This window comes from Carcharhinus amblyrhynchos, chromosome 6 (genome assembly GCF_965287045.1).
Source record: "Carcharhinus amblyrhynchos chromosome 6, sCarAmb.v2.hapA, whole genome shotgun sequence".
Lineage (NCBI taxonomy): Eukaryota > Metazoa > Chordata > Chondrichthyes > Carcharhiniformes > Carcharhinidae > Carcharhinus > Carcharhinus amblyrhynchos.
In genome coordinates, this window is record NC_137329.1 from 42467973 (window position 1) to 42481327 (window position 13355).

Genomic DNA, 13355 nt, shown 5'->3' on the forward strand with positions numbered 1-13355 from the left:
GTAGCCTTTTAAAGATTTCAAAATTCTTAGCCGTGTGATCAAGTTGCTTCATGGCCTTACACCTCGCTACCTCAGTAGCTTCCTCCAGCCCTATAACCCTCCAAGGACTCTGCATTCCTCCAGTATTGGTCTTTGTGGATTCCCACTTTGTTTTTAACGTTGTCAGTGACATCCAGGCCTTCAACTATACTAGCCCTAAACACTTGAATACGCTGTCTAATCTTCTCCTCCTATAAGACAGCCTTTAACACCTATCACTTTAACTGAGATTTTGGTCAGTGTCCAAATGTCTCCTTTGGCTCAGAGACAGTTCATTTTTGTTTAGGCTGAAGCATCTTGAGATCTTTCACCACATTAGAGAGGCTATGTGAATGCAAGTTGTTGGAGATAGATTCCTACACCAATAGTCATCTCTTGCTCCCTTAATCCTCTCCTCCCAGTCATGACCTTTGCATGTTCTCCCCATGTATTGCATGTTCTCCCCATGTCAGCGTGGGTTTCCTTCGGGTGTTCTGGTTTCCTTCCACAGTCCAAAGATGTGTGACTTAGGTTGATTGGGTGTGATAAATTGCCCCTTAATGTCAGAGGGACTAGCTAGGGTAAATGTATGTGGATAGGGTTTGGGTGGGGTTAAGGCCCTTGCAGACTCAATGGGCTGAATGGCCTCCTTCTGCACTGTAGGGTTCTATGATGCTAAGATTTACCCAAATGCAGGAATTTGTTGAAAATATTAAATGTATCTGGCTCCTGGAAGTTCACATTAGACAATGCCAACCTTCTCTAATGGATGTCAAGAGGCCATAAGACTTAACCCCATCATATTTATGCTGCCAATCACACCAGGAGAAAAGCCCTGAATTTTCAAAATTGGGAAGTGTCCCATTCTACCATATCAGTAGAAAAAGCGTAAAGAGCTCTTGCCAGGCATTTTAAATTCTGATTCTTTTCATACAGTTTTTTTTATCTTTTCTTCTCCTGCCATGTTAAAGACCTTGGATTTGCTTTATTATTGTCACATGTATTGTTATGCAGTGAAAAGTATTATTTCTTGTGCGCTATACAGACAAAGCATATTGTTCATAGAGTGTATAGGGGAGAAGAAAAGAATATAGTGTTGCAGTCATAGAAAGATCAACTTAATATAAGGTAGGTCCTTAATTAAATGTAAGCTTTTGATCACTATGGTGTTGGCAACTGCCCCCGTATCTACCCCCGTAAGTGGTAAATCCCAAGTGATTTTCTGTGGGGATGGGGCTGCTGGTTATTGGAAAATGTGAATGATTCTGTGAGGAAATTATTGGCATGAAGCTTTGTAATTAACTCTTCTTACAGAGAAACACGTGGGTAACAGTAGGATCTAAATAGCAAAGTCACTGTCAAGGCATTTGTTGGTTTCTGGAATAAAACTTGACCTACATTATGCAATCTATCTATTTTGTCCTTTATTTATTTGCATTTTTTGTTACTCTTGAGGTTCCTCCGGTCATGTATTGTTCTCCAAGAGACTGCTGACCTACTGTAGAGCATCTGTTTGTGATAGAATCATAGAAATCCAACAGTGCAGAAGGAGGCCATTCGACCCACCAAGCCTCCACTGACAACAATCCCACTCAGGCCCTATTCCCGCAACCCCATGTATTTACCCTGCTAATCCCCCTGACACTAAGGGTCAATTTAGCATGGCTAATCAACCTAAATCGAATGTCTTTGGAGTGTGGGAGGGAATTGGAGCACCCAGAGAAAACCTATGTAAACATGGGGAGAACATGCACACTCCACACAGAATATGACCTGAGGCCAGAATTGAACCCAGGTCCCTGGCACTCTATTCAAAGATACAAAAGACTTATTTGGCTCTCCACTGTTATTCACTAGGCAATAGTCTAATGGTATTATCGCTAGACAGGATAAATAACCTAAACGTGCATGACCATACATGGATTAAACAATGAACAGAAAATAAATAAAGAAGAAAAACAGCATCTCCAACTCCTGCAAGGAGAAGAGGGACAAATATTCTCTGGATTAAGTAGGAACAAGAATAAATGTGTTAAATTAGTTGTCATAGGATGTAAATATAGACAGAGTTAAAAGGATTGGTGCAGAGGGAAACATTCCAATCAGAAATCATTTCAGTAACACAATAGTGAAGGGACGGATGTGAGAATCATGATATGAATGTGAGCTACATTATCTGCACAAACACAGATATCCTAAACATTATTGATGGCTGCACCTGAAATGGGATGGAGTCTTTGACAGAACGAAAGGGCTCAAAACAATTGAATCTCTGAGGACTTTGCTGCCCCCATTTCTGGGGATAGGCTATCGACCAATATCTGCTCAATGATTCACACGTCTACTTTAATTACCTGTCCTCCCACACCACCTCCTCTGGAAAAGACTCTATTCCATTCTCTCAGTTTCTTCATTGTGTCTATTCCAATGACGCCACCTTCCATACAAGTGCTTCCAACATGTCTTTTCTCAGCAGACAATCTCCCTCTTTAAGGCCCTCCTGCCCTGAACCATGATAGGGCTGCCCCCCATCCTTACCTTCCACTCCATCAGCCTTCACATTCATGCAGCATCCTCTCTCATTTGCTCCACTTCCAATGCAATATCACCACCATACCCATCATCTCCTCTCTTTCCGCTTACCAAAGGCATCACTCCTTCCTCAGCATTCTGCCTAACTTGAATTACTTTCAGTCACCTCCAACACCCCTTCCACTTTCCACAACAACTACCCAGGCAAATGCAGGAGGAGAAACACATGCCGTTTTACCTCCACCCTCCTCAGTGTACAGAGCTACAAATACTCAGGAGAAGGAACATATTACTTGCATTTCTTTCCGTTTAGTATACTCATGATGTGGTCTCCTCTGCAATGGGGACACTAAACACGGATCGGTGTATTGCTTGGTGGTGCATCTCCATCAGAGCATGAGTACCTGATCGCTTGTTATTTTTATTCTTCGCCCTAGCTCCATTTTGCTGTTTCCCCTGTGCTCCTGCACTGTTTTAGTAAACTCAGTGGAAGCAATATCTCAATTTCAGTTCATGATGACTTATTTCATTTCTTTTGGAGAGTAGCTGTTCGTAATGTTTCCTTTGTTGCCTTTTTTGTTTCAATATTTGACACACCACCATCCCATAGAAACTTATAAATTTCTAACAGGAATAGACAGAGTAGTGTCTGAAATAATGTTCTCGATGGAGGGGGAGTTGAGAACTAGGGGTCATAGTTTAAGGATAAGGGGTAAATCTTTTAGGACTGAGGTGAGGAGAAACTTGTTCACCCAGAGAGTGGTGAACTGCTGTAATTTACAATGGCAGAAAGTAGTTGAGGCCAAAATGTTGTGTGATTTCAAGAAGATATAGCTCTTTGAGGCTAAAGGGATCAAAGGATATGGGGAGAGCAAGGATCAGGATATTGAATTTGATGATCATCCATAATCATAATGAATGGTGGAGCCGGCTCGAAGGGCCAAATGGCCAACTCCTGCTTCTAGTTTCTGCGTTTCTACCCCTTTTGCTCTGCACAAACTTATTTTGTTATCATGGGATGGTTTTTAATGGTCCCAGTCAGGGCCAATTGGAAGTGGAAGAAAATGGCCACCCAGCGGGGTTCCCACCTCCCATTTCCGTCCTCAGTCATTTTCAAGAGCACAGGGGAAGGAGGGAGTGTGGCCCTCAAACCTATGGACGAAATAACTGACAGCATTTTGGGTTCACTGAGAGTGTGCCCCAGCTTGGATTTTTCATCTTCCTAGAGGTGGTTGGACTTTAGCAGCTTTCTAGGTTGTACAGCAGGAGCAGGGAGGAATGAATCATGGATTGGAGGAGGGAAGACTTTAAATGATAAGTAAGATGGTTTTGCTTCCTTCACCGTTCATCATGAAATGTTATAGCATGAATTGTAACTGTGTTCAGTAATATGAGTTATGACAGTGCTTTGGTTGGAACCCAAACCCGACTCAGGAGAAACTTATCTGAATAGCTACTTTTTAAATCCAGGCAGGTAAGCACATGTTGGCCTGCCACCCCCAGAAATAGTGCAGAGGCAGCCAGAGGCTGTTGAATGCTGAGGTGGGCCGGTTAAAGGTCCCACCTTGGCACTCTGGGACTTCACCTGAGTTGCAGTAGTTAGGCCCTCTAACCAACGTCTTACATCCCATACACATGCCTAATGCTCCATTCCCATGCCACCCCTTGACCATCACCCATCCTCCACTGCCCCATGCTAACCTATACTACTCTACCCTCCCTCTATGACTCATTATACCTTCTACTTCAATTTAATGCCAACTCATGTCAACCTATGCCCATACCCATCACTCTTTTTCCTTACACCTCCTCTGTCAACTCACCTACTATCCACAATTGGCAGACCCCAGAAGCCATCCTGTGCTGAAAAAACATTAAATTCGAAGTACTTATTACAGATTTCACTATAAAAATAATCTCATCGATAAAAGCTTATTCAATACATTAAGTCTCATCAAGTAATTAATCCCTTATAAAATATACTTTGTACTCAAAGCCGCACATCAAAGGAAATTAATTCCATAATAAGCTCTATGAACTGCCCTTGGACTGCCAATCAAAGTGTGAATGAAGTGTGAAAATGATAGATGGTGGAAGCTGTCAAGCAGTAGTAATATGATAATAATAACCCTCAGGCTTAAGTCAACAAACAGCTTTTTAGTCTGCAAGAGCTGATTTTTTTTCTTCAGCTTAGAGGTACAGAAGACGTTTTTCTTTTCAAAATTTAAAGAGCAAGAAATTTAAATAATTTGACAGCTTGATAGTTCAGCAGACCTTATTCACCTTTTATACACATTAAATTCACTTTTAAATATCCCAAAAGCGTATCTGACCCCTCCAACAGAGTACCTGCTCTCCTCAAAGAACTTGCAAGGATAATGTATGACCTTTTCCTCAAGTTCATAAATCCCACAAGTTGTGCATTCGAAACCTTGGTGATGAAAATTGTGACTGAGTGAAGTTAGTTGCATTTTCAAACATGCTGCTGTTCCCGTGAGCTGTGCATGTGCAAAATACATTCTATCGCTCCTTTTGAGTGTCAGACAAAGGAGCAGGATTTCCTGATTTGGGGCTGCAATGCCATCTTCTCTGAGGCATGGTGCCCTCCCTTCCCCTTGAAAATTCAGACCAATATATTTGCCCGATTGGTACTTCTTTGCCAAATGGCAAACTGGTAAGTGAAATAAGAACATAAGAACATAAGGACATAAGAAATAGGAGCAGGAGTAGGCCATCTAGCCCTTCGAGCCTGCCCCGCCATTCAATAAGATCATGGCTGATCTGTCGTGGCTCAGTTCCACTTTCCCGCCCTCTCCCTATAACCCTTAATCCCCTCTCTTATCAAAAACCCATCAACCCGCGTCTTAAAAATATTTAGCGAGGCAGCCTCCACCACTTCAACGGGCAGAGAATTCCAGAGATCCACCACCCTTTGAGTGAAGAAGTTCCTCCTCAACTCCGTTCTAAACTGCCCCCCCTTTATCTTGAGGCTGTGCCCCCTAGTCCTACTGTCTTTTTTGAGCGGGAAGAGTCTCTCCACCTCTATCCTATCCATCCCTGAAATATCAGCTTTATACATGTGAAAAAGTCTTCAGATGAATTAAAAAATTAATCTAGAGAGTAAAAGACTATATTTCACCTAACTGAAACAGTAGCCTAGTATCATAACCAAGTGTAAATGTTTAATCTTTCCCTATTGCTCCCATGAATTCAGTTTAGATCATCTGTTGTGATTGCTGTTCTAAAGTCTGTTTATTTATTCAGGGAGTTTTATGGGTTCTTGGCTGTGTCCAATTGCCTAATTATTTTACATATGCTTGACTGTCTTTACAGCTGTTTAGAAGAACATGCTTGTTTACTCAGTGAGTTTTATGAGGTGTCCTATGGCATCCTTCTATCATAATGGAGCTTGAAAGTTCCCTTCGTTAAATGGATTATTAATGAAAGGGGTGAGAGAGACAAGGGTGAGAGGGAAGGGGTGAGGTCAGGTGAAGGAATGAGGGGAAGAGGATGAGGAGGATAAGGGGATGTGGGGATGAGGAGGTGAGGGCATGAGGGTCAGGAGTAAGTGGGTGAGGGGGTTAAGGAGTGAGAGTAAGTGGATGAGGAGAATATGAAAGTAAGGAGGGGGAGAGAGGGATATGGGAGAGGTATTTGAAGGAAGGTGAAGTGATGGAAGAGGCATGGGGCTGGGGGTGAAGGGGTGATGGGGGCTGAGAATGAAAGGGTGAGGAGGGTGAGGGAGGAGTGGAGGGTGAGGAGGATGTGAGAGGGATAAGGGTGGTGAGGGAGTAGGCTGAGATAGAGAGGGTTTAAAGTGGTCAGAAGGTTTAATCATATAGAGAGAAGCCACTCTTCTCCGGAGCAACAGGGCAAGGTTTCCTCGAGGAACGGAGTGAGGCCTTTTAATTTGCTTGCTTTTGACTTCAGTGGCAGTTCTACCTCCAAGTCATATAATGCCTAAGTCACTGGAAAATTCACCAAGCCACTCAGTCCAAGGGCAATTAGGGCTGGGCAATAAATGCTGATCCAGACAGTGATGACCTCATCCCCATGAATGAATTTTTATAAGTCTTGAGACAGAGGTGGAATGACAATGGTTGGAATAGTCCCACCTCCCAATTCCCATCTCAGAAATTCTGCTCTTCATCTCTTCTGCCATAATTCCACCCCTTCACAGCCCTGTCCTTTTTTGTTCTTTCTTCTCCCCCTCCCCTTATCTGTACTTGCTTAAAACCTGTCACATTTCTACCTTTTCCCCCCAGTTCTGACGAAAGATCATTGACGTGAAACGTTAACACTCAGTTTCCCTTTCCACAGAGGCTGTTGGACACGCTGAGTGTTTCCAGCATTTTGTCGACTGGTTTCGGATTTCCAGCATTCACAGTATTTTGCATTTATCTTCCCCGGAGAGAGATGTCATTTAACTCAGGACATTAAAAAAATCTACGCAGAGCGTTTCTGCTTTGAGCACAAGCAGTGCAAATTGTATTCAAAATTGAGTTTGCTTTCAGAAGCTGCTTTTCCTCAGGTTTTGACTCAAATTTATTTTCATATTCGTAAGCAAGAGAAAGGTCTGCGTTAAATGACGGGAGATGGTGCCATAGTGGTAATGTTGCTAGAGTCGTAATACATAGAACCACTTTAATTCTCTGGAGACAGGGCTTCAAGTCCCACCATGAGACCTGGTGGAATTTAAATTCATAAAAACTGGAATTGAAACTGGAATTGAAGACCATGAAACCATCGGTGATTGTTATAAAGACCTGTAAGGCTCACAAACACAAGGAAATCTGCCATCCTTTCCAGGTCTGGTGGCACAGTGATTTGCATTACTGCCCTCAGCGCCAGGAACCCAGGTTCAATTCCAGCCTTGGTGACTGTGTGGAGTTTGCACATTCTCCCTGTGTCAACATGGGTTTCCTCCAGGTGCTCCGGTTTCCTCCCCACTTTGAAGATGTGCCGGTTAGGTGGATTGGCCGTGCTAAGTTGTCCCTTAGAGTCCAAAGATACACAGGTTAGAGGGATTAGCGTGGTAAAATGCATGGAGTTATGAGGATAGGGCCTGAGTAAAATGCTCTGACGGAGAGTTGGTGCAGACTCAATGGGCCAAATGGCCTCCTTCTGCACTATAGGGGTTCTATGATTCTGTAATTTGACATCTGATTGTAGATCCACAGCAACATGATTGACTCTTAAACGGCCTTTGAAATGGGCTAGCAAACTACTTAGTTCTAGGGCAATTAAGGGTGGGCTAGAAATGCTGTTCTTGCCACTGATGCCCACATCAGATGAATAAATTTAAAAAACACTACAACAGCATTTTAGGGCTTCTTTTCTAAAAAAATGCACTAAAAAATCCTTGATATTGAAAATTTGGTGAAGCTTTTACTAACAGTTGAAAATAGGATTATTAAAAAATGTAGGAATGTTCCCTCAAAGTGTTTAGTTCACTGCCTGTGAAAAATCTGTTCTTAAGTATCTGAAAATTATTTTAATGCCTATTGCAAACCACTCACCAAGTGCAATGGCATACAATGGTCAGTTTCATAACAAATGTAAATAAAAAATCAAAAAGCCTTTAAGATGTGCATATTGGTGTATTTTTGCCTAAAAGAATCTCCGATAGCACTCAGCTAGCAGAATCTCACATTGCTGATTAATCTGAAGTGCAGGGGAGATGATAATGTGAACAGGACTGGCTTCTTGATAAGATTTTTAATCCAGCACAAAATCACAGAAACATGATTTGCACTTAAAATTCTGCAGCCTTTTGCACAATTATTTTTGCCCTTTTGGAATAAACAAAATAGTGCTCCCTAGGAGAAGTACTAGATTCTTCTAGATTTGGAAGATATTGACAATCATTCTGAGGAAGTCACTGAACACTGTATTGACATATCAGTCAATTCCAAGCAAGCAGACGAACACACCGCTTATTTTTTGAAACAAAAAATAGCAAACTAAACATAGAAACGTATAAACTAGAAGCAGAAGTAGGCCATTTGGCCCTTGGGACCTGCTCCGCCATTCATTTTGATCACGGATAATCATCAAATTCAATATCCTGATCCCTCCTTTCCCCCATATCCCTTGATCCCTTTAGCCCCAAGAGCTATATTTAGTTTTTTCTTGAAATCAGACAAACTTTTTGGCCTCAACGACGTTCTGTGATAGTGAATTCCAAACATTCACGGCCCTTTGGGCAAAGGAATTTCTCCTCCCCTCAGTTCTAAAACGTTTATCCCTTATCTTTAAACCATGATCCCTAGTTCTGAACATTCTTTCTGCATCTACCCTATGTAACCCTGTTAGAATTTTATAAGTTTCTATGCAACCCCCTCTCATGTTTCTAAACTCCAGTGAATATAATCTTAACCAACTTAGTCTGTCCTCATATGAAAGACCTGCCATCCCAGGAATCAGCCTGGTAAGCCTTCACTGTACTCCCTCTACAGCAAGGACACCCTTCCTCAGATATGGACACAAAACTGCACACAATATTCCAGATGTAGCCTCATCAATCCGATAGAATTACAGCTAAACATCCCTTTTTCTATACTCAAATCCTCTCACTGTGAAGGCGAGAGACATAAAGAGACACAGAAAATGCAGACTCGTTTATTTTCATTCAATTTGGTGGAAACAATGGAGTTAATTATCAGGAGTAAATTTGAAAATTACAATAATATTCGTGATTCAGGATGGAAAAATCCAGTGCACAGCTCCATGTATGTTGCAACTTGTTTCCGAAAATACATTTTGCAAAACTCTAACCAAAATGCCATGAGTTTAAAGTCCAAGCTGAGTAGGTTCAGGATAAGTCTCAAAAATGGATAAAAGAGTAGAAAAAGGGTCAAGGTCAATAGGTTCCTTTTGAAGGAGTTATGTCAAGATGGGGGTGGTTCTGAATGGTGTTCCAGAGATCAGCGTTCTTACCACTGCTATTCCTAATTTATACCAGTGACTTCAATTCAGAAGCTCTTTACAAATGAGTCAAGGTTGCTGATGCTATCAAACTAGTGGAAGGCAATGGAATTGGAGGAGGTAAAATAAAATAAGATACAAAATCAGATGGTTAAAATATGCAAGCGGGCAGAATAATAGCAGGTGAAATGTAATAGGTACAGGTTCGACACAGTAGTTAATAGGCACAGTTCTGCACAAGGCATCACATGCCATTCATAAATAGCAGTGAAATGGCGAAGGATAAGTTTGAACGACATCTAAATGTTCACAGACTCATGCTCCATATGTCCACAACAGAGCCTTGCAATACACAACTAAAACAATAGAGCACAAGGTGGGAAAAGACATGATTAAATTGTATACTGCTCTTGTCAGACTACAACAATTCAATTCTTGTCACAAAGACAAAAAGGTAACACTTAAACCGAGACAATGCTTAGTGACAGAAGGTTTATCACTGTTGTTGGAGATCTGAGTTATCACAAAATGAGTGGAGAATGCAGGGCTAGATTGTACAGGTACAGCAGGATCCTTCTCATCATCCTCTCCCCCCACCACTACGTAAGGGCCAGGATGAATTTGGCCTTGCTTGGTCCACTTGCTCCGCAGCAATTTAATGGGGGGGAGGAAGTCCTGTCTTTCAGCCCCGCTCACCAATCAAATACATGGCAGTTCCCTGATCCCATCAGCGCCAGTGGAAGTGGTGGTTGCTGCTGGGATTACAGTCAGTTCCAAAGAAGGTTTGCTGTGATGGACTTTAAGGTCTAAGTCAAGTTGGCAGGACCCTACAAGAGGGGTGAGGGGTCGAAAGGGCAGGTGGGAAAGGGACAAACTAGGGTAGAGGGGGATACCAAGATGGGGGCTGCCTGCAATGGGCACAGGAGACTGTAAAGATGACATTGCTCACCTTGACCAGCCATAAGATGACCCAATGAGATCTGTCTACTTGGTGCTGGCCTTCCCCAGGGCAGCTAAAATTGCGGCAGTGAGAGATGGAGACATTAAGTGGCCATTAATTGGTGACTTGAGGTCCTCATTTAGCCCAAGGTGGACCTCCTGACATCTTTCCTGATGCAGGCAAAATTGCAGTAGGGTAAGGAGCTGGGGAAGGAGGGGGTGTGTGTGCTGGGAATGGCACCCACAGCATTGTGCCCAATTTTAAGGCTGTCAGTCTGCTCCCAGGAGACCATCAAATTCAGGTTAGGTTGATTGGCCACGCTAAATTGCCCCTCAGTGTCCCGGGATGCTTGGGTTAGAAGGATTAGCAGGATAAATATGTGGGGTTACGGGAATAGGGCCTGGGAGGGATTGTTGTGGATGCAGATTCAATATCCATGTGGCCTCCTTCTGCACTGTAGGGATTCTATGATTCTAAGCCCTTAAGTTTTTCAACCTTGAAGGAGTTATCCCAGAGATGATATTCTCGTGGTGTACATGAGCCAGTTTAATAAACTTGAATCTGAAAGATTAAATGAAATTGTGAGAGTAGGAAAGGGGGACACAATTCAAACCAATGAAAAAGTACAAATTTGATGTCAGGAAGTTCCAGTTTACACAAAGAATGTTCAGAACATAGAATGGAGTGGATAATACAGAATCATTTAGATATAGATTAGATGCCTTTAGGGTCCTCCTCAATGGATAACGTAAGATGGACTCAATGGTTTTCCTCAGCTGTAATGATCTCTTGGTTTTGTGATTGTGTGGCTCATAACATAACATTTCCATCATGTGCTAGCTTGTAACCGTGTTCTAACCTTTCATCCAAATGGGCATTTTGCTGATCCGTGTTGTAAATTTTGAACTCTGATTTTTTTTTTCATCCTATGCAGGGAGGGCTGACCTCCAAGAATGAAAATGGGGAGTGCGTTTCAGAAGTTTGCCTCTGTCTTATCTTGCAGCCCTGACGATGAACTGAGCTGCGTTTCGACTGACATGGATGAAATAATGGCTGACAGGATGCTGGATGCCTGCCACAAGAAGATAAAGAGACTCCCGGTTCCAATCTGCTCCTTCACATACGTAGAGAAGTTGTACATCAGCAACAACAAGCTGAAGGACCTCCCTAATGAGTTTGAGCAGTTGGTCAACTTAAAGATCTTAGCGCTGGACTACAACAAATTTGAGGATGTGCCTAAAGTCGTATGCAATATGCCTAATCTAACCCGCCTCTACCTTGGTAGCAATAAATTAATGACAATCCCTCCAGAGTTTAGGAATCTAGAAAACCTCAGGTGCCTCTGGATAGAGAGCAACTATTTCAGAAAATTTCCCAAACAGTTAATTAATATGCCTAGTTTGAGGTCGCTACAGATGGGGGACAACAAGCTAAAGACTTTACCAGAGGACTTGGTTAGGTTCATAAACCTCCGTGGGTTTTGGTTATATGGCAATAGGTTCGAGAACTTCCCAAAGGTATTATTAAAAATGGAATTTCTAGAAATCATTGATGTGGACAAAAATAAAATCACCGACTTTCCTAATTTGGAGCATCTTTCAAGGCTGAAACTGTTATCATATGACCATAATCCTGCCAAATACCCACCCTGTGTGGCAGATGGGGTGACACTGGTAGGTGAAGGGGCAGCTGAATTAATGGCTATGAGAGCTCTAGAAAATGAAGAAAATGAGGAAAATCAGGAGCCTCTGCACAGCATTCTGAAAAATGGATCCATGGCACTGGAAACGGAGGGCAACTTCTCTGCTTTAGACTGTTCTCAGGAGGAGACATGAGGCCAGCTGCAGATACCAGCCGTGGAATATCACATATCAGGCACTGAGTGACAGCTCTGTTGAAGTTGAGAGATGGTGATTAAATCACTCTGGTCCGGTGGGGGATGCACTAGGCAGCTGGAGATATAAATGGCCCAAGGTACCGGAACTGGGTGAAAAACAGTCGAACACACACAAAAAAATAGAAAAGTTGGTTATTTCTTTGTATGACTCAATTTAAGTCAGATTATAGGATTCGGTCTTTTAAACCAGTGTGGGCCCTTCTGACGATAGATTGTGCTGTGACAGATTTATCAGCTGATGTTAACAATGTGGATGTGCCACATGCAATTTAGGACCGTATGTATCTGTATTACCAGATTAACTCAAGAATGTCTATGACTCTGCATTGCAGTGATAAGATAGCAGTTGGATAATACTTTGTAAGAGATAGTAGATATCAATAACAGTGTTATAATTACAGAAACAAAGAAGGAGGGATGGTTTTCATATTGCAATAAGATTTGGCGTGAGAGTTACATATTTATTAATAAGTTGGTCTTACTAATAAATTTGTAATGAGTATGTTCACGAAAGCATCACTTGAGTGTTTTACTCTTGGGCAAAGGATCAATAGTCAGCGCCATTACTAAACTCCATTCATCACTTTGAAATTAAGCTGTTTCATTGATTGTTTACAAGTTAACAGAATTCCAAAGGAGTTAAAAATAACAACTCATTCTGTTCGTAGCAGAGGTTTAAAAAAGGGGAAAGAAAAAGAATCATACACACAGCATTTGCATGCATGGCTGCTTTGTGTTTCCATTTCCTTAAATGGCAAGGGAGAGATTCTTTTCGCTGGAAGAGAGTGTGCCAGGAATGCAGCTTAGATCTACTCATACATCCACTCCTTTACTTCTGTTTAGGGACATAGGATTCATGGTATTACACAAATATGAACAGGGAAATGCAGGGAAAAATTATTACAGAAATTGAAAGTTGTTGAATTATTGAGACTAGGGGAAATCCTGTGTAAAAATCATCTGCAGAAGCACTATAATTAATGAGAAATGTGCTTAAACATGCAGGATTTAACCAAAGACGGTTCATTTTTATTTTCTGCC

General features: G+C 42.0%; 1 protein-coding gene across 1 annotated transcript in view; it reads left to right on the forward strand.

Annotated features, from left to right (window-relative positions):
• The window catches only part of lrrc10b (leucine rich repeat containing 10B), a 28043-nt gene extending 14942 nt beyond the window's left edge, over positions 1-13101 (forward strand). The window contains exon 2 of the mRNA XM_080191591.1: positions 11352-13101. Within this exon, the coding sequence (XP_080047717.1) occupies positions 11371-12252 (882 nt within the window). The 5' untranslated portion in view covers positions 11352-11370 and the 3' untranslated portion in view covers positions 12253-13101. The remainder of the gene's footprint in view (positions 1-11351) is intronic.
• The last annotated feature ends 254 nt before the right edge of the window (positions 13102-13355 follow it).